The sequence below is a fragment of the Camelus dromedarius genome, chromosome 11 (genome assembly GCF_036321535.1).
Source record: "Camelus dromedarius isolate mCamDro1 chromosome 11, mCamDro1.pat, whole genome shotgun sequence".
Classification (NCBI taxonomy): Eukaryota; Metazoa; Chordata; class Mammalia; order Artiodactyla; family Camelidae; genus Camelus; species Camelus dromedarius.
Window position 1 is genome coordinate 26,882,762 of NC_087446.1, and position 23,326 is coordinate 26,906,087.

Consider the following 23,326-nt stretch of genomic DNA (forward strand, 5'->3'; position numbering starts at 1 on the left):
TGTGTCATACGGACGGAATGCTCTTCCTAAGAGGGCTAAATGACATGACTTTAAAAAACTGTGTATGTGGACACCATTTCACAGTTCCAGAACAGTCATAATAACAGTGTAAAGAACAGTAATATACTCATTACCAGACCCACCTGTTGTTACTATTTTGTGCTGTTCGGTTTATAATTTACTCCCGTGCTCACTCTCTCTTTCTGCACACAAGCGTGCATGTGTGCGTGCACACACGTACACAATTTTTTTCTTCCCGCACCATTTGGGGGTAAGTAAATACATCATCATGGCACCTTTATTCCTAAACACTTAAGTGTATTTTTCTAGATAAGAATAAAGATATTCTCTTACATAACAGTATCACAATAATCAACTTCAGAAAGTTTATCACTGGCAATACTTTAATCTACTGTTTTCTTGTTAATTGACCCAGTAATGTCTTTTATAGCTAGATAAAATGATCTTAAAGACTCTTTTTGCTCTGCTATGACATTGTACAATTAAGAAAAGAATCATGTGATTCAGACATCAGCTTAAGGCTTTAAGAAAAGGAAAACAAATGGAACCAGTGGTGGAAATAAATGCCTTGGACAAAGAATAAAGAAACAAATAAAAGATGGATCTAACTCTTGCCCCCAAAATAAATTTTATATATCCATGTAGCCCCAAAACAGCCCCAATGATAGAACCATGTCAATGAGAATCACTAAGTCTAGATCATAGAATATGTAGAAAAAAATACAACTTGATAAACTTGAAATATGATTAGTGTTACTGATAAGGAAAATACTAAGTCACTGAAAGCCTTTTAAGTTCCTGAGCTATCAATAAAATTCATTTGGACTTAGCCTACACATTGTTCCCATACGAAATACTTAAAGTGAGTTCATAAGCTGTATATTACCCCCTTTTTTTTAAAGTACAAAAAGTTGATGCTCCATTATAGTTATCAAATAATTAAATAAATCATGGTTTGAATTATCTGGGGTTAATGTAGACAAAGTAGGGAGAACAACGAATTACCACATGTATTATACTTAGGACTCTATTTGAGTTCTAAGGTATTACACTGCAAACAAGATCTGCAGGAGGAAATAAGACACAACCTCTTACTCTTAAGGAATTGCAACAGAATAGGAGATAGTTCATTGTTATATGTTGTTACATGTTGGATTAATGTTTGAAAGGATATTCTTCCTTTCTGTGGCTTGCCTTTTCACTTGCTTAGTGGTATCTTTCAATGAAAAATATTTCTTGATTTTAGTACAAATTTTCATTCTTGTTCAGAGGACTTTTATATATTATTTATTCTTTTTTTCCTTCCAGTTTTGAGATATACATCATGAAATGACTACCAAAATAGGTCTAGTGAGCATCCATCATCTCATATTTTTCATTAAAGAAAGAGAAAAAAATGTTTTTCCCATGATGAGAACTCATGATTTACTCTTTTAACAACGTTCATATACAACATACAGCAGTGTTAATTATATTAATCACATAATTGTATTCCTAGTACTTCCAGTGGAAGCTTATACTTTTTGACCATATCCTTAATGTTCTTTGGGGTGATTAATGGTCCTTACCGAGGAAGGGGCATTTGAACAAAGAAATGAGGAGTAATCCAGGCTAAGCAGTGAAGAAAGAGCACTCTGGGCAGAAAGAACCCCATGTGCGAGGGCCTGAGACAACAATGCGCTTGGAAGCCTGAGAAACAGCAAGGAGACCAGCATGTCCAGAGGGGAGGGGAGAAAGAGAACCGTGGAAGCGAGGAGAAAGCAGATGCTGGCAAAGGTAAGGAGCCTTGGTGAGGGGTGTGTGTTTAATTCTAAGCCATTGAAGGACTCTGAGCAGGGGGATCTTGAGATCTTATTTAGGAAAACTGCCACTCTGACAGTGACAAAAGGATGGTTTTTACAAAACATTACGTTGGGTCAACTGGTTATTCTTTCATAAGGAAAAAAAATGTATCTTGACTCCTACACTTTATACTATACACAAAAATAATTACATGCAAATTGCAGATCTAAATGTGGTAGGTAACACAATAAGCTTTTAGAAAAGGGCAAAGGAGAGAATTTTCATGGCCTCTGGGGTAGGCAAAGATTGCTTAAACAGGACATGAAAAATACTAACCTACTAAAATTACTACAGGAAAAGAATGAAAATTTGTACTAAAATCAAGAAATATTTTTCATTGAAAGATACCACTAAGCAAGTGAAAAGGCAAGCCACAGAGAGGAAGAATATACTTTCAAACATTAATCCAACATATAACAAAGAATACATAAAGAATCCTACAAATCAATATGGAAAAGCAAAAGAACACAATAGGCAAATAGGAAAGGGCTTAAACAGTCAGTTCATAAAGGATATTCAAATGGCCAAATGGCTGACACATATGAAAAAGTGCTCAAATCCATTAGTCACCAAGAAAGTACAAGTTAAAACCACAATGAGCTATCAGTACACAGTTAACAGAATGGCTACAATAAGAAAGATAAATAACACAAACTCTTGGTGAGGATGTGGAACAACCAGAACTCTCACATAATGTGGTGGTTATAACCCCACTTGGAAAATTGTCTTGAAACCCACTGTAGCTGAATGTGCACTTACCATGTGACTCAGCGATTCCACTCCTAGATATATACCTACAGAAATTTGTATGCATGTTTAGCAGAAGTCATGTACAGATATGTTTGTGAAACTACTATTCAAAGTAGATCAAAACTAGAAACTCAACTATCTATCAAAGTAGAACGGTTACATAAGTTGTGGTATATTCACACAGTGTACCTACTGTGTCCTGAAATTTCATTTATATGAAGAACAAGCAAACCTGATCTGTGGAGTCAGCACAGAGATTATGTGGGTGGCAGAGAGGGATGATAAAGGCTAGAAGGGAGCACAAGGGGCTTCTGAGGGGACTGGTAATGTTGTTTCTTGCTCTGGGTGTTGGCAAAATGAGCATGTCACACTGAAAATTCAGCAAGTTGTCCAATTGTGGTACATATCTTATACATTCAATAAAATGTTTAAACAAAACAAACAACTCTCACTCTGGCTGTTGTGAGGAGTATACACAGGGGAAGAAGAAAATCTATTAGGAGACTATTGCAATAATCCAGCCAGGAGAAGGTGGTGGTGTGGTCTAAGCAGAAGGCTGTGGAAGTGGGAGTGGTGCCAGAGAACAGGTTCTTGTCTAGCGCAGGAAAAGAATTCAAGAGCAAGACACAGTAAAGTGAGAGCAAGTTTACTTAGAGAGATATACACTCCACAGACAGAGTGGGGTCTGACTCACTCAGAAGGGGAAACAGCTTAGGAGATACATACTTCATAGGCAGCATGTGGGCCATCTCCAAAGGGTGAGAGGGAGAGAGACTAAGAGGTGTGGAGGTGTTTAAAATAAAAGTAGATGCGTACTCCACAGAGTGCGGTCCATCTCAGAAGGCAAGAGAGAGAGAGCGACCATGAGGTGCAGAGTTGCTAGTTATTATGAGCTCATTAATTTCATATGCTAATTAGCATATGATTAGCATATGGAATAGGAGGATTATTCCAACTACTTTGGGGGAGGGGGAGGGATTTCTAGGACTTGGGCTCCCAACCACTTTTTGACCTTTAATCGTCAGCCTAGGGGCTATCTTGGTGACTGTGGCTGTGCCATGAGGCTCAAGGTCTACTGGAAGTTGAATCTTCCACCATCTTGGTTCTAACCAGTGTGTCCTGTCCTCAATGCTGTGTTATTCCTTCAGTGGTTGTGCCTTGCCCCCTTCCCCCCGACTCAGGAGAAGTGATCAGAACCAAGATACATCGTAAATGGAGAGTCCGCAAGGCTCGCCAATACATTAGGTGTGAGGGAGAGAAAGAGAAAAGAAAACAAGGGTGCCAGCTTTTGGCCTGGGCACCCAGGTGAATCTTAGAGACATTTAATGAGATTAAGGCATTTAAAGTATTAAGGAAAATAATACTTGTAAGACGTGCCTGGCACACAGAAAACACTCAAATGTAGCTATTATTGCTAGTTTTAGTTTTTGTTACTGTCAGCACCAGCCATCTAGATAAATACATTAAGGACTGGAAACTGGAAGAGCTCACTCAGGAAAGGAGTCTAGATGAAGGAGAGGATGAAGGTACTCAACCTGGAGATAAGGAAGAGCAAAGGAAGGAGCCATGAGTAAAGTCGGAGGGGCAAGGGGACCACGGTGTCCAGGAATTCAGTACGTGTTCCAAAAGGGTGGCAAGCTGTGTCAGGTGCTTCGGAGAGATTTAGTAAGATCAGGCCTGAACAGGACAGGACCAGTGATATAATTTGTGGGGTCTAGTGTAAAACATAAATCTAGGGGCCCTTGCAGAAGAATCATTAAGAATGTCAAGACAGTGATAGCAGAGCATTAAACAAGTGTAGGACCTACACAGGTCATTTGCCCAAGAAGCCGGCCGTTGGCCAAATGCTGGTTTGGCAGTAAGAATTGTTTCAGTGAAGTGGTGGGATCAAAGCTGGAATGATGTGGGCTGAGGAGAAAATGGGAGAGAGGCAGTAGAGAGAGATAATGATTCATTAACTCACTGAAGGTTTACAGGGTCGCTAATAATCAACATGGCAAGGCAGGAAAAAATAGTATTATAGGATCCTGGTGAAGCAATAATGAATTGGAAGGGAAGGGGACAGTGGGATGAGAATATGATGCTTAACCGAGAAGGTGACACAGGACTTGAGCCTTCACATATTTTGGCTGAAAAGGAAAAGGGTATCTTAACCATAGTGGATGCTCCAAAATCATAAATTTAGAGTTGATGGCTACATATTCCTATTAAAGCAACACTTGCCATTATCAGCACGAGGTTCACTAAAGAGAAGAGACTGAGAGGGCAGGATGAACACATGAGTTAAAGGACAGACAGGACAGCCAAACCTTAGAGCGAGGTGGTATTTCCAAGCCCTAATAATTATGAAACTCCAGAGGCAGAGATGTGCCAATTAGAGCTGTGAGGTTCAGGCCACATTCCACCTTTTCTTCCAAATCTCAAGAAAACAGAAAAAAAGACCAACAATCTACAAAAACCCCATGAATGCATTCTTATTAGAAACCATGAAAACCAACACTGAACTTCCCCCTTACTTCCTTATCCTTGCCCCGCCAAACCCTTATACCATGATGATAGAAGGTATTTGATTATTGGAGCCAGTTCTGCACAGTGTCAACTTGGAATTTGCTTTCATACATTTTCAGGGAGCCACACCCTCTATAAACATTACCACATCATTCAGAATGTCAAAGCTTGTACCAGTCGTCATCTGACTGGTCTATTTTGAGATAAAATGTCAAAGGGAGAAAATTAAGAGAAAAGTTTAACTGGTAATCTACCTATTTAAAAAGAATTTATTTATAGTCTATAACAATAATCCATTATTTCAAGAAATCCTCACTAGGACAGAAGAAAGAACAAAGTCCATGCTCACGTAAGCCAGTGCCACGTTTCTGGAGGTGACAATAAAGAGAATGCAAATGGTTTGCTCTCCATAATGTCCAAAAGGCCAACAGTTATTGCGACGCCAGAAGCAGCAATAACTTCAGTCAACCCGAGCTCTCTCACTGATTTAACCAAAATCAACTACAGTTAATTAGAGGTTTGCTCTGTGAGGAGTATCTTTTTCTGGAAAGAAATGGCACTGCCTCCAATTTCTGCATTTGTTGTTAAGTTATCTTTTCTATTGGTCATAAATGTATATGATACAGAATTCCAATATTACAAGAGTATTTACCAAATTTCCGTCCATCCCTCGGCCACCCGGTCCCCCTTCCTGAAGGCATTTTCTTGAATATTCTAAGAGAAAATGAGTATCCTCTCTCCTGTGTGCTTAAATATGAGTCTAATCATGTTGTTTTTTTAGGTCATTTTTATTTTTTCTTTCAGTTTTATTGAGGTATAATTTGATAGACCTCACTGTATGAGCTTAAGGTGTACAGCATAATGACTTGACTTAGATATACCATAAAATGATTACTATAACAAGTTTAGTGAGCATCCATCACCTCGTACGGATACAACATTGAAGAAATAGGAAAAAATGTTTTTCTTTGTGATGAGAACTCAGGATTTACTCTTCTAATACCTTTCATGTATAACATACAGCAGTGTTAATTATCTTTGTCATGTTGTACACTACATCCCGAGTACTTATTTATCTTATAATTGAAAGTGTGTAGCTTTTGACTACTTTCATCCAATTCCCCCTCCTCCCACTCTCATCTCTGGTAACCACAGATCTGATCTTTTTTCCTATGAGTTTGTTTGTTTTTGAAGCATAACTGATCTACATACAACACTGTGTTAGTTTCTGGTACATGACATGACATAGTGATAGGATATTTCTATACCTTTCAAAGTGATCACCACAAGTCTAGTTGCCATCTGGCACCATACAAAGATATTACGTTATTTTTTATACAAATGGTAGCATAGCATTCCTGTCATTCTGCATTTTGCTCCCTATCCTCCCCTCCCCAGCCCACTTAGAATTACGTACAGGAGATCATGCTTCATCAACACAGAGAGCAGCCTTATTCTTTCCCCACTAATTTTCGATAATTTTTTTATTAAAATATAGTTGATTTACAATGTTGTGTTAGTTTCCAGTGTACAGCAAAGTGATTCAGTTACACATATATATTCTTTTTCATATTCTTTTCCATTATAGTTTATTATAAGATATTGAATATACTCCCCTGTGCTATACAGTAGGACCTTGTTGTTTATCTATTTTCTATATAGTAGTTTGTATCTGCTAATCCCAAACTCCTAATTTAGCCCTCTCTGACCCTTCCCCCTTTGGTAACTGTAAGATCACTTTCTACGTGAGCCTGCTTCTGTTTTATAGACAAATTCATTTGTATCACATTTTAGATTCCACGTGTAAGTGATACCATATGATATTTGTCTTTCTCTGTCTGATTTACTTCACTTAATATCAATCTCTATGTCCATCCATGTTGCTGCAAATGGCATTATTTCATTCTTTTTATGGCTGAGTAGTATCCCACTATATATATACATTTATATCCACACCATAACTTCTTTATCCAATCACTGGTGGGGCCAGTGGTGCTCTGGATACTGTGTCTGACTACAGATCAGAAGATTCTGATAAATTTTTATTGTGGTAATTTCAAGCTTACAGAATAGTACAAGATAGTACAAGAAACACCTGTATCTTCTTTACCTTGGATTTTGCCATCATTGTCCATTTGCTTTATTATTGTCTCTCTACATAAACACTTTTATAGATGCATATTTTTTCTTACCTATTGGAAATCAAGTTAGAGACATAACGTCTCTTTAATACTAAACACTTCAGTACGTATTTCCTAAGAAAAAGGACATTTACTCACATAAACCACAGTATAATTAACAAAATCAGGAAATTAAATACTATTTAATAGATTATTATCTCATCCACAGCACATATATGGACTTTGCCAATTATAGCTATTTTCTCTAATTCATGATATAACCCAGAACATGCAGGACATTAATTGCCATGTGTCTTTAGTCTCCTGTAAAATAAGAGGAAAATTTTATAGATCACTCTTGGTCTTGCTATTTTTGAGGACTGAAGACCTATTATTTTTGTAGCAAGTTCATCAATGTTTTTCCTGATGTTTCCTTGTCATTAGATTCAGGATATCCATTTTTGACAAGAATACCACAGAAATTATGTTGTGCCCTTATCAGTGCATCTTATTAGGGTACACGTGGTACCTGTTTGTCCTAGTATTGGTGAGATTAACTTTGATCACTTGGTTTAGGTGGTTTTTGCCTTGTAATGTTAAAATTTTTCTCCTTTGTAATTAATAAGCTTTTTGTAGGGAGATACTTTAAACTATAAAAATATCCTCTTCCTCAATTAACTGTCATTCACTTAATCTTAGCATCCTTCAATGATTTTCCAACCCACAATTTTCCTATAATTTACTAATTAATGCTTAATTAATGAACTAATATTTAAGTTGTTAACTTATTATTTTAAGGAAGAATCTCTTTTTCTCCATTTATCTATTTATTCATTTACTTGCTTATGTCAATGTGGACTCATAGATTATTTTACTCAATGGGTTATAATTCAAAACTATCATCTGACTCATATTGTTCCAGATTTGGCTAGCAAGAGCCCCTTAAGGCTGGCCTCGGTGCCCTTCTGATGTGCATCCATTATTCTTTGAGTACTTTATTATTTCTAGAATTCCAAGATGTTCTAAGATGCACTTTCCCTGTGCCAGCCCTGGAATTGGCCATTTTCCCCTCAAGAAGCTCTGATTCCTTTTAATACAGAATGGTATTCAGAAACCAAGATCTGGAAACTATGTTTCCTCATTGATACTGGTGTGTCAGTGAACAGAGCTAAGAAATAAGATATAAACAGAAATCTCGGCACACAGAACTAAGAAGTTGGATATAAACAGAAAGCTGTATCTATCCATAGGGAGAAATGAAGATAAAGATACTAAAAATTATGAGTTCACGCTGATAACTCCACTTCCAATCTAACGCCACAGAACACATGCCAGCCCTCCCTGTTCTCACATTTACACAGTAAAAAAACCTGGCTCCCATTACATTCAATATATTTCTGTTCAAGTGTGAAAGTACACACTTTCAGAACCACCCACCCATCCACACCACGGCAGAAAGCAATCCTACTAACTAGAGTTCAGGGTGCAGTTTTACTCCTTTGCGATCTTGTCAGACTTGGTTTTATCCGTTGTCAGAGTGGATCTCCTTCAGGTCTGAATTTAGTTTTCAGGCATGCCCTTTATTTCAGGTGTGGTCCTGATGCCCAAGGCCTGTCTCCCTGGTGTCTCAGCTGAGGTGCTTGGCCGGATTTCCCCCTTTGTCCCAGCTAGAGCTGTAGGGACTTCCAGCCCTGCATGGTCACTGGGATCACCAGTCCTCCTCCAGCCCGGCAGAAAGTGACCTCTGCTAGACCTCACAGACCCTCAACCTAAACCTCAGCCAAACCTCCCCTGTGGCCGCCTTCCCCACTCAGCAGCAACTTCTCAGGAATCCTGCCACACATTTCAGCCCCGTCACAGCCAGAACTATAACTTCTGGTGCCTCAGCTCGGCCAGGCTGTCACCACCTCTCTGCTGTGCAGCACGAAGAGTGCCCCCAGGGAGAAAGCCAAGGTGACTGAGTGGGGCTCACCTTGTGTTTCCTTCTTGCAAAGAGCACAGCTTCACATTCTCTGTTGCTCAATGCCTGAAAACAGCTGCCTCCTATATTCTCATTTTACAGTTGGTTTCAGCTGGAGAGCAAGTTTGGTTACCAGCTACTGTCATGACTGGAGGCAGAAGTCTGCCTTAGCCTTTTCAACAGCTGCATAGTATTCCATGGTGCAGCTATCCCTTAATTTATTTAAACTGTCTACACTATTTAGGTTGTTTAGGGTCTTGTAATTTTACAAATGATGCTGTGATGTACATGTGTCGTTCCTGACATGTGCATGATACCACTGTGCTAAATTCCCAAAAGAATTACCGATGGCTCAGAGTACATATTTTAGAATTTACTAAAAAGTTCCATGTACATAATATAGTATCTCTCACAGCTTTATAAATTTGGAGTATATCCCTCTCAGGCCTTTTCATTCCATATTCAAGAGAGTTCTAATAACTCAATCACATTGATACAGAAATTCTTGAATTTTTCAGTTATTTTGGAAGTCCTTCAATATATTTTCTACCCTCATTATGTCCTACTTTAAAATCCACCACCACAATGAACCTCAACTGTGTAGTTTGAGGTCTCTATGCTTTTGTACTTTCTGTTGCATTTCTAGATTCATGCTGTTCTTTGGGTCACAACAGAAACACTGGATCACCTTCTTCAGGGAAATATAAACAAGGAAATCTTCTAAGGAAATCTACAAGAAGGAGTTCACCATAAACATTTTTAAGAAGAGAAAATGTAATACCCAGGCACACACATCCATAACCAGACGGCAATACGGGAGAGGGCTGCGTAATAGAATGGCAATATTCTCATCATCACTAGATAAACGTTAATGCCCTATGCAGTACTTTCAGAATTAGCTGGTACTATCCAAGCACTGTGCAATAATATAATTTAGTGGTGGCACTAACTTGAAATTCCTCTGCCCTGAATGAGGGAATAATTTTCCTGCTACCTGACACTAAGTAATTAACTTGGTAGTGTAAACAGAGTCTCAATGGAGTTGTGGTTCCTTTAAAAAATAATCTTTAGTAATGACATTCTAAAGAAATTTAACTTGTTCAAACCCATATCTTGATGAGGACTGACAATCACAGCAACACAAACTCTCGCTGAGTTGTGACTACGGGCCAAGTACTCTGAAGAACTTCGTAGGCATTCTTTCACTTAACCCTCACAAAGCAGGTAACTATCGTTATCCCTCTTTCATGGATGAGGAAACGAGGCTTGGTGACGTTAACTGACCTGCCCCCAGTCACGCAGGATGGAAAGTTGCAGAGCTCCAAGGATAGCCCAGTTCTATCCGACTCCAAAGCCTGGGCATTTAACCAAGAACCCAATGCTTTGAGAAGCACTAGGGATTTACGGATTATCTCCATTAGAATTATTGGGGACCTTGTTATAAAAATGCGTATTTCTAGTAAGTTACATTCTTTAGAGTGAGACCTAGGAATCTGAACTTGTGAACACTTTCTCAGTTAATTCCGATGTACGTCGAAATCTGAGAAACACTGCACTCTGCAACTGCCTCTCAGTGCACTCTGGAGATTACTTTAGCACTTGGGACTAATATTTTAAACTATAACAGTATATAAAGCTGCTGCACAGGCTACCATCAAGAACCATAACAGAAAAAGAACTTCTGGCAAAGTTTTATGGTGGTTTCACTGTGAGGAAAATAACTTAAAAATTCCAAATTCCATTCTGTTTCTCTTCAGTCAGAACAAGGAAAAATAAATTTGTACTTTACCATCAGTTAGTCTATAAACATCCCATAGGTTAACAGGGATTGAGTCAATGACAGGGTAACCCAGAGGGCAAAGGCGGGGGGGTGACAACTTCAACGTTAAAATTACGTAATTTTAAATGGAAACTTCTAAAATGTAGCTCAGATTATGCAAATCATGTGAAAATACTTTCAAACTCTTCTAAAGTTTGTATAAACTTGACTGCAGCCCTCTGGGGAACCGGCCTAATGGAAAGAGTGCAGCTCCAGAAGGTGACTGGAAATCGGGCTCAGCCAGGCTGTGCGGCTTACTGGCTACACACTTCAGCAAAGCTACTGAGCTGTCTGTTTTTGCCTCCATAAGGGAGGGCCTTTCACAGGTTATCGTTTCCTCCATCCTTTCCCCTCCTATCACCTCCCAAACTACCCTGTGAAACACAAGGGCCCATCACCTTCCAAGAGGCTATTGAGTGTAAATCCACCACACTTCATGCTCCGTGCCCCCTGTCATAGCCAAAAGTTTAAGCCTTCAGCCCCTCTGGTCATCAGTCGTCCTGCACTCATTCCCATAATGCTCCGATATCCCCTTAGCTGACCCTGGGACCCAGGCCTTCTCTCCTTCCCCAGAGCTACTGCCGGGCCAGAGCAACACCCACCATGTGATCTCCCTTATAGATACAGCCTCCTCTCCAAAAGTCCCTCCTCCTACTTAACTACTCACACTTTGACTCTGCTTGGGGACATCAAGTTCCCTACAACCCTTTCAAGTGACAATCATTTTCTCTTTCCTGTTTCACCTACTTCAGCTCACAGTCTTTCTTTCTGTTCCAACTCTCTGTATTATTAGTTCCTTCAGCAGATACCTCACCCCAACAACATATAAAGCATGGTGGGTGCAGTGTGGGGAGTCCTAAGTAACAAAATAGGCAAAAACTCTACATGGGGAGCTTAAATTCAAGTGGAAAAGAGGGAAACAAGTCAACCTGCAGGCAAACATACCATTTTAAATCACGCTAAGAGACATGACAGATAAAGCAGGATGTCATAACGAGAATTTTGTGTGGGGGTAGAATACTTAATTCAGAGGGAGTGATCTGAATGGAGTGGCACTTTAAGCAGAGGCACAAAGGACAAGAGGGAGCCAGCCAAGCAGAGTGATGTGCCGAAGAACATTTCAGACCCAGGGACAACCAGGCCTCTCCAAAGACCTTTTCTTCCATGCTCCCTCAGCAACCCATTCCATGGTCACACCCTGGCTCCTGGCAGAACGAACACCTCCCTGACCCTTAACTGAACCCACCGTCCTTGGGCAACATGCTTTCCTTAGAGCCTTCTTGTTCAGCAGCTTCTATCTCATCCAGAACTCTAATCCACTGACCTACGTTCTCCACCGAGGCTCTCTTTTCACGATCTTCATTTCACTATCCAATTTATTCATCTTCATTTCTCTCCTAATCCAATTTATAATCCCTCTCTTACACGTATCTTCAATCCTTTGACTTTTCCTCCTTCCTTCAAATTCCCCTGGAAAAATTCCAGCCACTCTGCCTTTTCTTAGACTGTATCTGTGCCCGTGAGGACTGTGAGACACACCCCGGGAAGACTGGGAGCGCTGTAAATTCACGGTCACCAATTGCACATGGGTCTTCCACACTGCCCAGCAGTGCTCAGCTCTTTAACTCCCTCCCCAACTCTCTCTAGTGACTATTTAGTATCTTCTCCCCTCTTGTCAACATTTGTACCCCGCTCTATTCACAGCTTGGCTGTCATGATACTCTATTATAATGGCTTTCCTTCCTATTTTCCCAACTATTCCTTCCTTGATTCTTTTGTTATCTCCTTTTCTGATATAAAAGCTGGAGATCTTCAGGACTCAGAAATGAGGCATTTGCCCTCATGATTCTATATTCTTCCCAGGGGACTTCACCTATTCCCATGACTTTATATACCATTTGTATGCTACTAACTCCCAAATTTCTCTCTCTCCCAGACCATCACCCAAGGCAGAGGACTGCCGCCCTAGTCTGAACCACCATCATCTCCTGCTGAGATTATTATATTACTATAATAGCTCCTAATTGATTTCTCTACTAACAGTAGTTCAATCTCCACGTAGTAACCAAAGGGAAATTTTTGAGGTATAAATCAAGTTGTGTCATTCCCTTATGTAAAATTCTTCAAAAACTTCCCACAACTGTCAGAACAAAACCTAAAATTTCATTTCCTGTGGCTGCCATAACAAATTAGCAAAAACTTGAAGGCTTAAAACAACAAATGGATTCTCTCACAGTTCTGGAGGCCAGAAGTCAAAATCAAGGTGTTGGCAGGACCACACTCCCCCTAAAGAATCCAGAGATTTCATTCCTTGCCTTTTCCAGCTTCGGGGGCCTTCAGGATCTCCTTGGCTGGAGGCTGTCATTCCAACCTCTGCCTCTGGCAGATAATTCAGTATGATCCTTGCTCGGGATCTTTGATCATGGGAACTGCAAAGACCTTTTCTTTCAAACAAGGTCACATTTCAGGTTACAGAGATTAGGATATGGACACATCTTTTGGAGGGTCACCATTTAACCCATTATAGCCTCCAAGGATTTATGCAAGCTGCCTCTGTCTCCCCTTGCAATTTCATCTCCCAGAGCTCTCTTTCTTTCTTTGTTTACAGCTCTACCCATTCTGGCCTTCTTTTATTTCCTTGATCAACGGCAAGATCTTTCCCACCTTTGCATATGCTATTCTGCCTCTAGCCTTTGCCTACGTAACTTTCCTTTAAGGTCTTGAGTTAAATCTAACTTCCACACAGAAGTGTTCTTTGATCCCATAAACTGGTTATCATCCCTCAAAGAAGCCTGTTCCCTTTCTTCACAGCATTCAGCCATTTCCCTGTTTCGAGTTGTACCTGCACATGATTTGGATGTTTACTTGTTAACATTTGTCTCTGTCACTGGACCGTGAATTCCTCATACCACCATAAGAAGCACATCTGTTTTGTACACCTGTTTGTACACCCAAGCACCTGACACAGCAGAATTAACAACAACAAAAAAAGAGTACTAAGTAAACAGAGTACCTCCTATTCCTTTTTTGAACAGGATTAGGTAAGTGTAAGTAAATGGATTAGAATGGTGACCAGACAGCTGAGGACACTGCTGGCCTGCAGGTGACACTCCTCCCAGGCCAGCCTGGGGAAGTGATCAAGCTGGCACAAAAGGAAAAACAGTACCAGATTACTAGCAAGTTGGAAGGACCTTGGTAGACTTCAGTTCTGCCATAAACAACGATACACTTCAGGAACTCATTTCACCTTTTATAATAATATCTACCTCCTGTTGAAAGGGATTGATTCAAGTTTTTCTGAAATTTTAGGAAAAACTGATACAAACTGATTTCTACCTGCAGCCTAATAACAAGCTGGGAAATTCACATATATAACTTCCTTAATTCTGCTGAATTACAGAATGACTCAAGTATTAATAATAAATGTTGCTGGCCTGTTTTAAAGTCTAGAATGCTCAGAGGGACATAGAAAAGAGCAATCTTTCCTGCAAAACATGAAATTCTCCAGACTCTTTTTCTCCACCAAGGTTTTGTTTTGTTTTTTTTCTATTGTGGTACAATTCACATACCATAAATTCACCCTTTTGAAGTGTACAATCTCATTGTTTTGCCCAAATTCAAACAACCATTGTCACTAGTTCCAGAACATTCTCATCACCACTACCACATTCTCCAAAAAACCCATCCTCATTAGCAATCATTCTCTATTTCTTCCTCCCCCAGCCCCTGGAAACCACTAATGTCCTGTCTCTATGGATTTTCCAGTCTTTTTTTTTTTTTACACTTATGAAATTGAAACAGAGAGATTAGATGATTTGTATAGGGTTACAGTCACTTAGAAACTTACTAGGAAGATTATATTTCTCAGTATTAGCAAGATCATAACACACGTATTTATAATAACCTTTAAAACTATATTAAAAAAATAAGATCAGTGAAAGTATATTCAGCTTGACTACACATACCCTGAAAGTGGCTGTAAAACATTTGATACATAAACAGAGCCCTTAGACTATTGATGCTCAGGCAATGTCAGGCTGGGAGAGGAAGGGCTGAAGGGCGTTAGGCAGGAATCATTAAAGAGGAAGAAAGATGCTACTGGTGGGCGGGAAATGCACTTAGGGACAGGGTGATGCAGAGAGAGGGATGAGGGAAATGTGAGGCTATGCAGTTTATAAGACAGACGTATTTCTTTTCAGACCAGGTTTTTAAATTTGTGCTAATGTACACAGGTGGCCACCTGCTTCCTTTTATAGTGCCCCCAGTGGGTCCCAGAGATCCCTGATCATTTCCAGTTTGTCTATGAGTAGTTAATGCATTAATAGTGTTAATACCAATTCAGAATACTTGCTCGTTAATGAGACTTTGCAAAATAATACAGGAGATTTGACTTTTTAAAAATCTTCTACTGTCTGCATTTTCAAATAAGTTAAACAATTACAAGCTTAACTTACTTCTGTTACCATCAACAAATGTGTACACAGGAGGAGTGATCCCATAGACTAAAATCATCAGAATCCATTTCTAAAAATTAGGCACACACTTTATTTCAAATGTCTTAATCAATATTGCAAACACTATTAACAAAAGGAAAAAAAGGATGGAAACCATTCATCACCCAGAAAAAAATTCATCATTCAAAAGAGATTAATCTGAACCTTAACATTCTTTGTGCTCATTTAAAAGTATTATTAAAACAGCAATTCAAAAGGACAAACAAGTCAAAGCTAAGTATTTTATTAATCAAAATTGAGACCCTTAGTTAATTAAAATTGAAACTAACTAAAAATACACAACTTAAAAATAACCTCCTGTCACCAACCTAGAAAAGTTTGATTTGCCAACATATAATGAATACTCAGGAGCCTACTGCTGGGTGCATAGACAGATTTTCTTTTACAAACAAGTTATTTTCAGTTATAGAGATCTTGCAGATGATTAGATTACCATTAAAAAAAAAAGACTGCTAAAAATGCCTATTTAGGTAGTCAATCTATTCACAGAATTGGACGCTAAATGATATAGTGACCATTTAAAGTTGAAACTTCTTGTCTACCAAATTTTTACTAAAACTGCTTTTAAGCATGTAAATTAATTTAAAAGATCAACTCTTAATTATCTACAGCAAAAGAGAACTTTGGTACCAATAAATTAGAAGTAGAGAATCAAAATATATTTTGTTTGTAGTTTTACAGTGTGTTTTTGGACTTAAATCGGAAATGCCTATATATCAGATGCAAAAGTCTTGTTCTTCTTGTTCTTCACTTCCATTATTGTGAGGGATGAATGACCTACCTATTCCCAATTATTGATATAAATAAAACACTAGCCTAAATTTTCTTCCACAAAGATTAATGCGTCACACCCTGCAATTTAGGCAAAAAGTAAGTAAAGAACTAAGCGCTTTACTTCTCGGTGCTCCCTTTCCCTTTTGACAGGAGCAGTAAGATACCAGAATAAAAACAATTCCAATAAATACAACCAGAATATATCAAATCTCCCATATGATAAGGGGCTAAGAAGAACAACAAAAATAAATAAAAGAGAAAGGGTGATTTTAAAAACAATAAGGCAAACTGAGCAAGGGGTGAGGGTGGGTTTAGGAGGGTATCTGCTACCAATCAACCCTTCTGCAAAATTCAGGGCCACGCACATTGCACGTGGAATTTGGACAATTCTTTGCTACATAACATATAGGAAGTTATTAACTCATTTTCACTTTAAGTAATATAAAAGAAACAAACTATTCAAAATCTGTAGCAATTTTACTTTTTGAAATGGTTATCCTAAAAATGTTTCCCAAATTTAAATTTTGCAAAAGTTCTACTCTCCAAGTCATCAGGTAGACACTGAAAACAACTTGTGAGTACTTGGACTGATTCTTTATGGAGCATGCATTTCTCATAAATCTAGACCAAAGTGAACTAACTGGAACTTAATTCTAAATTCAGCCTGTGCTTTCTGGACATAACATTAGAATAACAGTAAAAATAATTTTTTTAATTATGTTTACTTCTCAAATAATTTTGTTTGGGAATATTCATATTCTTAGCCCCAAAGACCACTTTTAGAGTTTGAAAGATTAAAGACAGAAAACAAAAATTGTTTCAGCAGTTGTCAAAATAAAAGGAATACAAACACTGACCATAACAACTTTCCACTCAGTCCAAAACAAACCACTTCAGTTGAGCTCAGCTCACTTAATTTTTAAAGCCACTCCCCTCTTCCAGCTTCATAACTGAACTGAACGTTGCTCAACATTACCTAGGTTAACAGGGAGGAGATAAAACCGTTGTAAAGACTGCACAGTGACTGACTGTAGAAGCGTAACATTCCAGAAGCTGGAGGGCTCTTTGAGATCTACCCAGACACGGATACTTCACGGATGAGAACACTGAGGCCCAAAAGATCTGACCAGAGGCACATTCATTCATTCATTCATTCACCCTCTTAACGACGGCTGCCTAAGTGCCAGGCTCCAGGCTAGGTGCTGAAAACGAGCTGGAAGGTAGCATCCACCATTAACAAGCCAGTCCTTCTCCCTTGTCTTAAAATCAATCCTTAAAAGTCCTTATCAGCAAGAACTCATAGAAGAGCTCGGCAGCCTTTGTGGAACAGGGCCCACTTTCAGTTTCACACATTTCAGTAAACATAGTTGGCCCCCACTGTGTTTACTTTAAGTGATTAAGCATTAACAAAGGGAAGCACAGTATTCTGAATGAGTCCCTCTCTCCAATACATTCATAGCTTAAGGAAGTGCAATCAGAAAATGCCCTATACACACACAAACAAGTTCACAGAGAGGACAGCTTACAACATCAGAGCAATATGAGGTATCTATATAGATCAGTTAAGTTCAAGAGCTCAAGTTTGCAAAGTATGGAATGTAAATATCTCCCATTTCATTCAGATGTGGGCATATTCTTCTGAGATGTCTGTATATTTAAAAGATCTCTAAACTCACATTCAAATTAACATCCGATGACACATATATGTCTAAACCAGGCCTTTCTCCTTAAGATTAACTTTCCTTGATTGCTCTTTGAGTAAAGGAAAATTAGAATTAAAAAAAAGAACAAAACCTAAAATTTAATGTGCTGGCTAAATGAAATTCAAATTCTATGTACAACCAAAGTAGCAATAGCTCAAACTGCACATTTCTGAGTTTTGTTAAAAAATGGGATGTGCAGTGAACTTACCCATCAACATAAATCATCCCTCATTGTGCCTGGACTTTTACAATCGTTAAGTCCAGCACTTAAATGTTTTCTATATCACAAGTCACAGTCAACTTCTTTAAGAAGTAAGAGACCGTATCGACAAGGCTCTTAAATGAAACAACCCATAAGTGAGGCACTTTGAAATATTAAACAGCAGCTCTCTGTGCACCCAGTTTCAGTGTTTTATACCAAAATAATCCACAGCTTTTACAGAGCTCTCGCAGGTGACCACTGGGTGAACGCTGATAAAATAAATCTTCACTGACGCTCTCTGAAGGCTCTTTGACTTTCCTGAAGCTAGTATCAGCTTAGGACGAAACTGCCATTGTGTTCTTCTATTTCTCAAACTTCCAGATTTGATTTTTATCTAGAGCATCACAAGTTCTCATCTGAACATTAGGTCGGCCCTCAGGTGTCCGGTAAGAGCTAAGACACAGTCCTGAGTGGGGATGAAAAATGGTTCCATCTTCTTTAAAATGCCAAATAATGTTTGCTGGAACAGGAAACCCATCTTTGGGACAATTTTGCATTCCTACGTGATTTTTTTGCTCAGGAACCTCTGCACATAACTCTGTCACAGAATTAAACCTTATTTCTTTGTTTGAAGTATATTCAAAGAATTGATTGCCTCCTTGACCGTGGCATCCAAACAGTGAAAGGTTAGCACCTGTGGGGTTGTTGTCAGGAGAATTATAATCTAAACATTCAGAAGAGATCCCCATACTGCGAATAGCTCCATGCCAGCCTGGCCTATCCTCTGGAACATGTAGATTAGAAAACACATTTTTCAAATACCAGTCAAAGCTTTTGCACCTCAGCCGTTCTCGTAGTAATTTTCTTTCAGAAATGTCACCATAAGCTTCCTTCCTTGCTGGAGGGTTTCGATTATAGAAGTGCTCTTTGTACTCGTCCATCCACACTTCCGCTGCCCGAGCAGTATTCTGTAGGAAATTGGGCCGAGCATAGGGTGCCCGCTTGGGGAACACGTGGCCCACGTGGGAACATGGGTGGATCTCCAGTTTACCTCCACACTGCCACACCCTAAAAGACAGCTCCAGGTTTTCACCTCCCCACACTTCCATCCCAGTGTCGTAAGTTCCAAGGTACTGAAAATATTGCTTGCTGACAGCAAACAGTCCTCCAGCCATGGTGGGTGACCTGATTGGGTCAATTCTCGATTTCCGCCTGTCCCTTTCATGTTTGGGGACAGAATGCCACTGGAACGTTAAACGCCAGTCAAAACCACCAATCATGGGCTCCCCAGTCTGCATATAGAATTCAAAAGTATTCCAATCAATGGTGTCTATGACAGGACAAACAATTGCTGTCTCATCTTCAGCGATCCTTTCCAAAAGTGGTTCCAACCAACCTGTATTACACTCACAGTGACAATCCAGGAAAGTGAGGACATCCCCAGTGGCAAAAGTGGCCCCAATCAGACGGGCCCTAACCAGACCCTCCCGCTTATTTGTCCTAATCAAGCGGACTCTATCGAGATTGCTGATATAAGTTTCAAGTTGTGCCTTCAAATAAACTCTGTCACTCAAGTCATCGACTAAGATGATCTCCTTCAAAAGGACTGCAGGAGAAGTTTCTAAAACACTGTGGATGGTGCGGAGCAAAGTCGACCAAGCTTCATTATAGAAAGCAATGATAACAGACGTGGTGGGCAGCCTCCTATAGTTAAACTTCTTGGATTTACACTCATACATTCTTTTATCCTCTATGTGGCGGTGCAGGGAAATCCTGTCGCTGAGGTAAATGTTAATGGCATATCTCTCAATGAGTTCTTCTTGCTGCTTCAGTTCACCCGCGTTGAGTTGAAGTTTGCTGGCTTTCCCCCATTCCCCAGTTGCGTGGGAATCTGCAGGGGGCTTCTCATAAAGCGGTCGAGACAAATCCACTGCCTCTTTCCCGGGGTCTGAGGACCGTCCTGGCCCCCGATCCCTGGCCAGGCCGGCTCCTGAGGAGGCATGGAAAGTGGAGACGGAGAGTTCCACCAGGAGATAGGCCACTGTTAAAAGCGCCAGCAGAAGGCAGCTTTTGCCTGCCCACGTCCACCTCACGGCCATCCGGATCCTCATGGCTGGGGCGCAGACGCGGACACCAGAGTCACCACGCAGGGGAAGGGCTGCCGAACCCGAAGCTAGAGTTCCCGGCTCAGGTAGGAACGAACTTCCAAGCAGGTCCCTCCTTTCATGCAGGCACTCGGCTCCCTTCCAGCCACGGGGGCTTCCCAGGGGTCACCTGGGGCCTCTCTGTGCTCGGCCTCCGGTACAGCCCCAACTCCTCTCTCCCCACTTCCTCCTGTTCGTCTCTCAACTTTTCACAAACTCTCCAGCCAACACCCCACCCTCCCGAGGCCGAGGACAAACCCCTCCCCTTTCCACCTACTCCCCCTGGTGTCTAATTCGCGAAAGTCCTCGGTCAGGTCCAGGCCTATAATAGGCGACTCTGCGGGGCCCGGCTGGAGGGGCGGCGGGGACGACCGGGGTGGCTCCAGCTCGAACCCACTCTGGCTCCGACTGCGTCTCCGAACGCTTTCAACACCACCCCCACCCACAGAGCCTCTGTGGTTCTCCCGGGGGCCAGCGTGGACAGGAGGCAAGGGTTCCGACAGGTTAAGCGTCTCATTACCCAAAGAAAAAAAGAATAAAACTTACCAAGTTGTTTGCCGTTGGGACTAAAGTCCACGGAGGTGATGGCAGCTTTGTGGCCTTTAAAATAACGCTCCAGAACGGGGTCCTCCTGGGAAGGAAAGTTGTCAAGTTTTGAAAGCAGGTGCAGACCTCGAATTGGGGGGTTCGGGGTTCAACGCTGTCCCCTCCCCCGGGGGCCGGCCCGGGAACGTCCTCATCCGCGGTGGGTGCGGAGCGGGAGCGTCCGAAGCGAGCACACGCGGCCGCCCCTACAGGGGGACGCCGAGGGCCAGCTACCCCCACAGAGCCGGCAAAATCCTACACTCGCGCTTCCCAGAACCGAGCGAATGAGAGGAACCACCTGGGCAGCTTGACTGAAATACACGTTCTGGGGCCCCGCCCGCCGGCGCGCAGTCACAGGTGCGAGGCGGGGCCCCGGCTTCCGTACTTTTTGAAAACCTCCCCGGTGATTCTGACGCAGGCGCTCCACGAGAACCCTTAGAGAATTCCGGGGGCCATGGGGCTGCCCGGGCTGTCGGAGCTCCGAGACTCGGTGAGGAGCCGCCCGGGAGCCCGGCCAGGGCTCGGCGCTCCCGACGCCCCAGTGGCGGAGGATGAGTCGCGGGCGCCCCGGGGCGAGGAGCGAGGAGCTAGCGGCTCAGGGCCCGGCTGAGGACACCTGCCTCCATCTTCCGCCAGGTGCGGGCGCGGCACCGACCTGGCCCCCCAGCCCACAGGACCGGCTCCGGGGAGGAGTCCCCCATCCCGTCCTTACCGGGGCGGAGGCCATGAGGGGAGCAGTCGGCTCCCAGCTCCTGCCGGTTGGGGGAACCGGGGGAAGGGAGGGGCCGGGGTAGGAGTGGGGACCGTGCGGTGCCCGGAACCGTCCGCCCGGAGCGGCAGCACCTCCCGGTCACTACAACAACGGCGGCCCAGTCAAACCCCGTGCTCCAGGCATGGCCAGCCGAGCCCCGAGGCTCCGCCGGCGCCGCAGCTGGCATGCGGGACGCCCCGGAGTCAGGTGCCTCCACACACCAAAGCTAACGTTTACTGCGACCCCCACCCACTCCGCTTGACACCCAGAAAGGGAGTAGTAACCGGAATAGAAAAGAGACCGATGTGGGGAGAAGGTACCGACTCTGTGATCGATGCAATCAGAGTTCTATTACGCGTTAAAGAGACAGGGCGCGCGAATTTCAAGCGGGTCCCAGACAGCTTGTTATAACCTGGGAAAGAGCTTTGATATGAAGTGGGGCAGCTTGCTATTTATTAATACACGCAAAGGAACTAAACCTCTGGAGGATAGGTTTGAATGCATTTAATCACTATTTTTCACACAATGCCCGGCGTCATACGCATATAGATGCCGGATAAATGTGATGAACGAATGAATGGATGTTGTGCATCCACTTAATGTTTTTCTGCTGTGCGTTTGTTTCTACTCTAATCTGCTCATTTGCGCATGCTTTAGAGCAGCAAATTGATACAGCAACATATTTAACGTTTTTAGGAAAACTTAGAAACATGTATTTTGTTTGTTTAAAGATTAGGCTATATAGTAACTATAGCCATTTCTACAGTAGGCTTTCTTACACATAATATCATTTGAGCTTCAGCAACTACGAGGTTAATATAGTTACAAAATGTTACCAATGTCTACAAATTATAAACTTCATTCTTAGATATTTTACATATAATTATCAAAGATCACACATAGACAGCTCTTCCAGTTCCAAGTCCATATCCTCTTTTTACCCTGCCTCAAAGCATGAAGGGACTCAGCTGAAAATAATCTCTAGAATTAAGATTCCTGGCAGCACAAGATAGCAATAATAGACCACAGCTGGTAAGATACCCGTTCTATGCAAATGAAAGGTGTACTACACACTGAAATTACAGGTTCTCTTACTAGCTGTCTAGCGATAGAATTTAGTTTTAATGAATCCTGTACATAGCAATTAAGCAAAAAGGAAATAGCTTTAGCCTGCAGTATTAGTTCAAGTGTATGTTTGTTGAATATCTCCTGTATATTTAGCTCCAAGGGATACAAAGGTGACTGAGATATTTTCCCCTGTCTTCGAGAACTTAACAATCTAGATTTCTGAGTCTCACATTTTATCAAGCATAATGATGATTTAGGCGACCTCATTCCCAAAGATGCTGATTCAACACATCTGGGGTGGGATCGAGGGTCCACAGACATAATAAGCCCCTTAGATATTTGCCATGGGAGTCTCAGCTGTGTACTTTGAGAAACATTGCTCTAATCTAGGAGGTGATGTGTCAAAAGTGTTGATACCAACAACTTAGCCAACTGTGGCAGTTTTCTTTGCTACTTGTTCCCAGTCTAGGTTTGACTTAAAAAAAAAAGAAGTCTGATATATTTAGAAATAATGCTGGATGCTGGTGGGAATGCAAAATGATGTAGCACTGGGGAAACAGTTCAG

At 41.4% G+C, this 23,326-nt stretch overlaps 2 protein-coding genes across 5 annotated transcripts in view; both read right to left on the reverse strand.

The window, feature by feature from the left end:
* Nucleotides 1-21,816, reverse strand: part of POC1B (POC1 centriolar protein B) — an 85,932-nt gene extending 64,116 nt beyond the window's left edge. For 2 of the 4 annotated variants that reach the window (XR_010383154.1, XM_064491571.1), the window contains exons 1-2: nucleotides 21,655-21,816; nucleotides 20,904-20,988 (exon numbers count right to left, since the gene is read on the reverse strand). Coding sequence is in view for 3 of the 4 variants with exons in the window: in XM_064491571.1 (XP_064347641.1) it covers nucleotides 20,904-20,988; nucleotides 21,655-21,669 (100 nt within the window). In the remaining variant the exon portion in view is untranslated. The remainder of the gene's footprint in view (nucleotides 1-20,903; nucleotides 20,989-21,654) is intronic. The other 2 variants (XM_064491570.1, XM_031463043.2) reach the window with 2 other exon arrangements.
* Nucleotides 15,542-20,574, reverse strand: GALNT4 (polypeptide N-acetylgalactosaminyltransferase 4). Its single transcript, XM_010986951.3, has one exon. It carries the CDS (start codon nucleotides 20,322-20,324, stop codon nucleotides 18,576-18,578), a length of 1,749 nt encoding a protein of 582 aa, XP_010985253.1. The 5' UTR covers nucleotides 20,325-20,574; the 3' UTR covers nucleotides 15,542-18,575.
* Nucleotides 21,817-23,326: the final 1,510 nt, after the last annotated feature.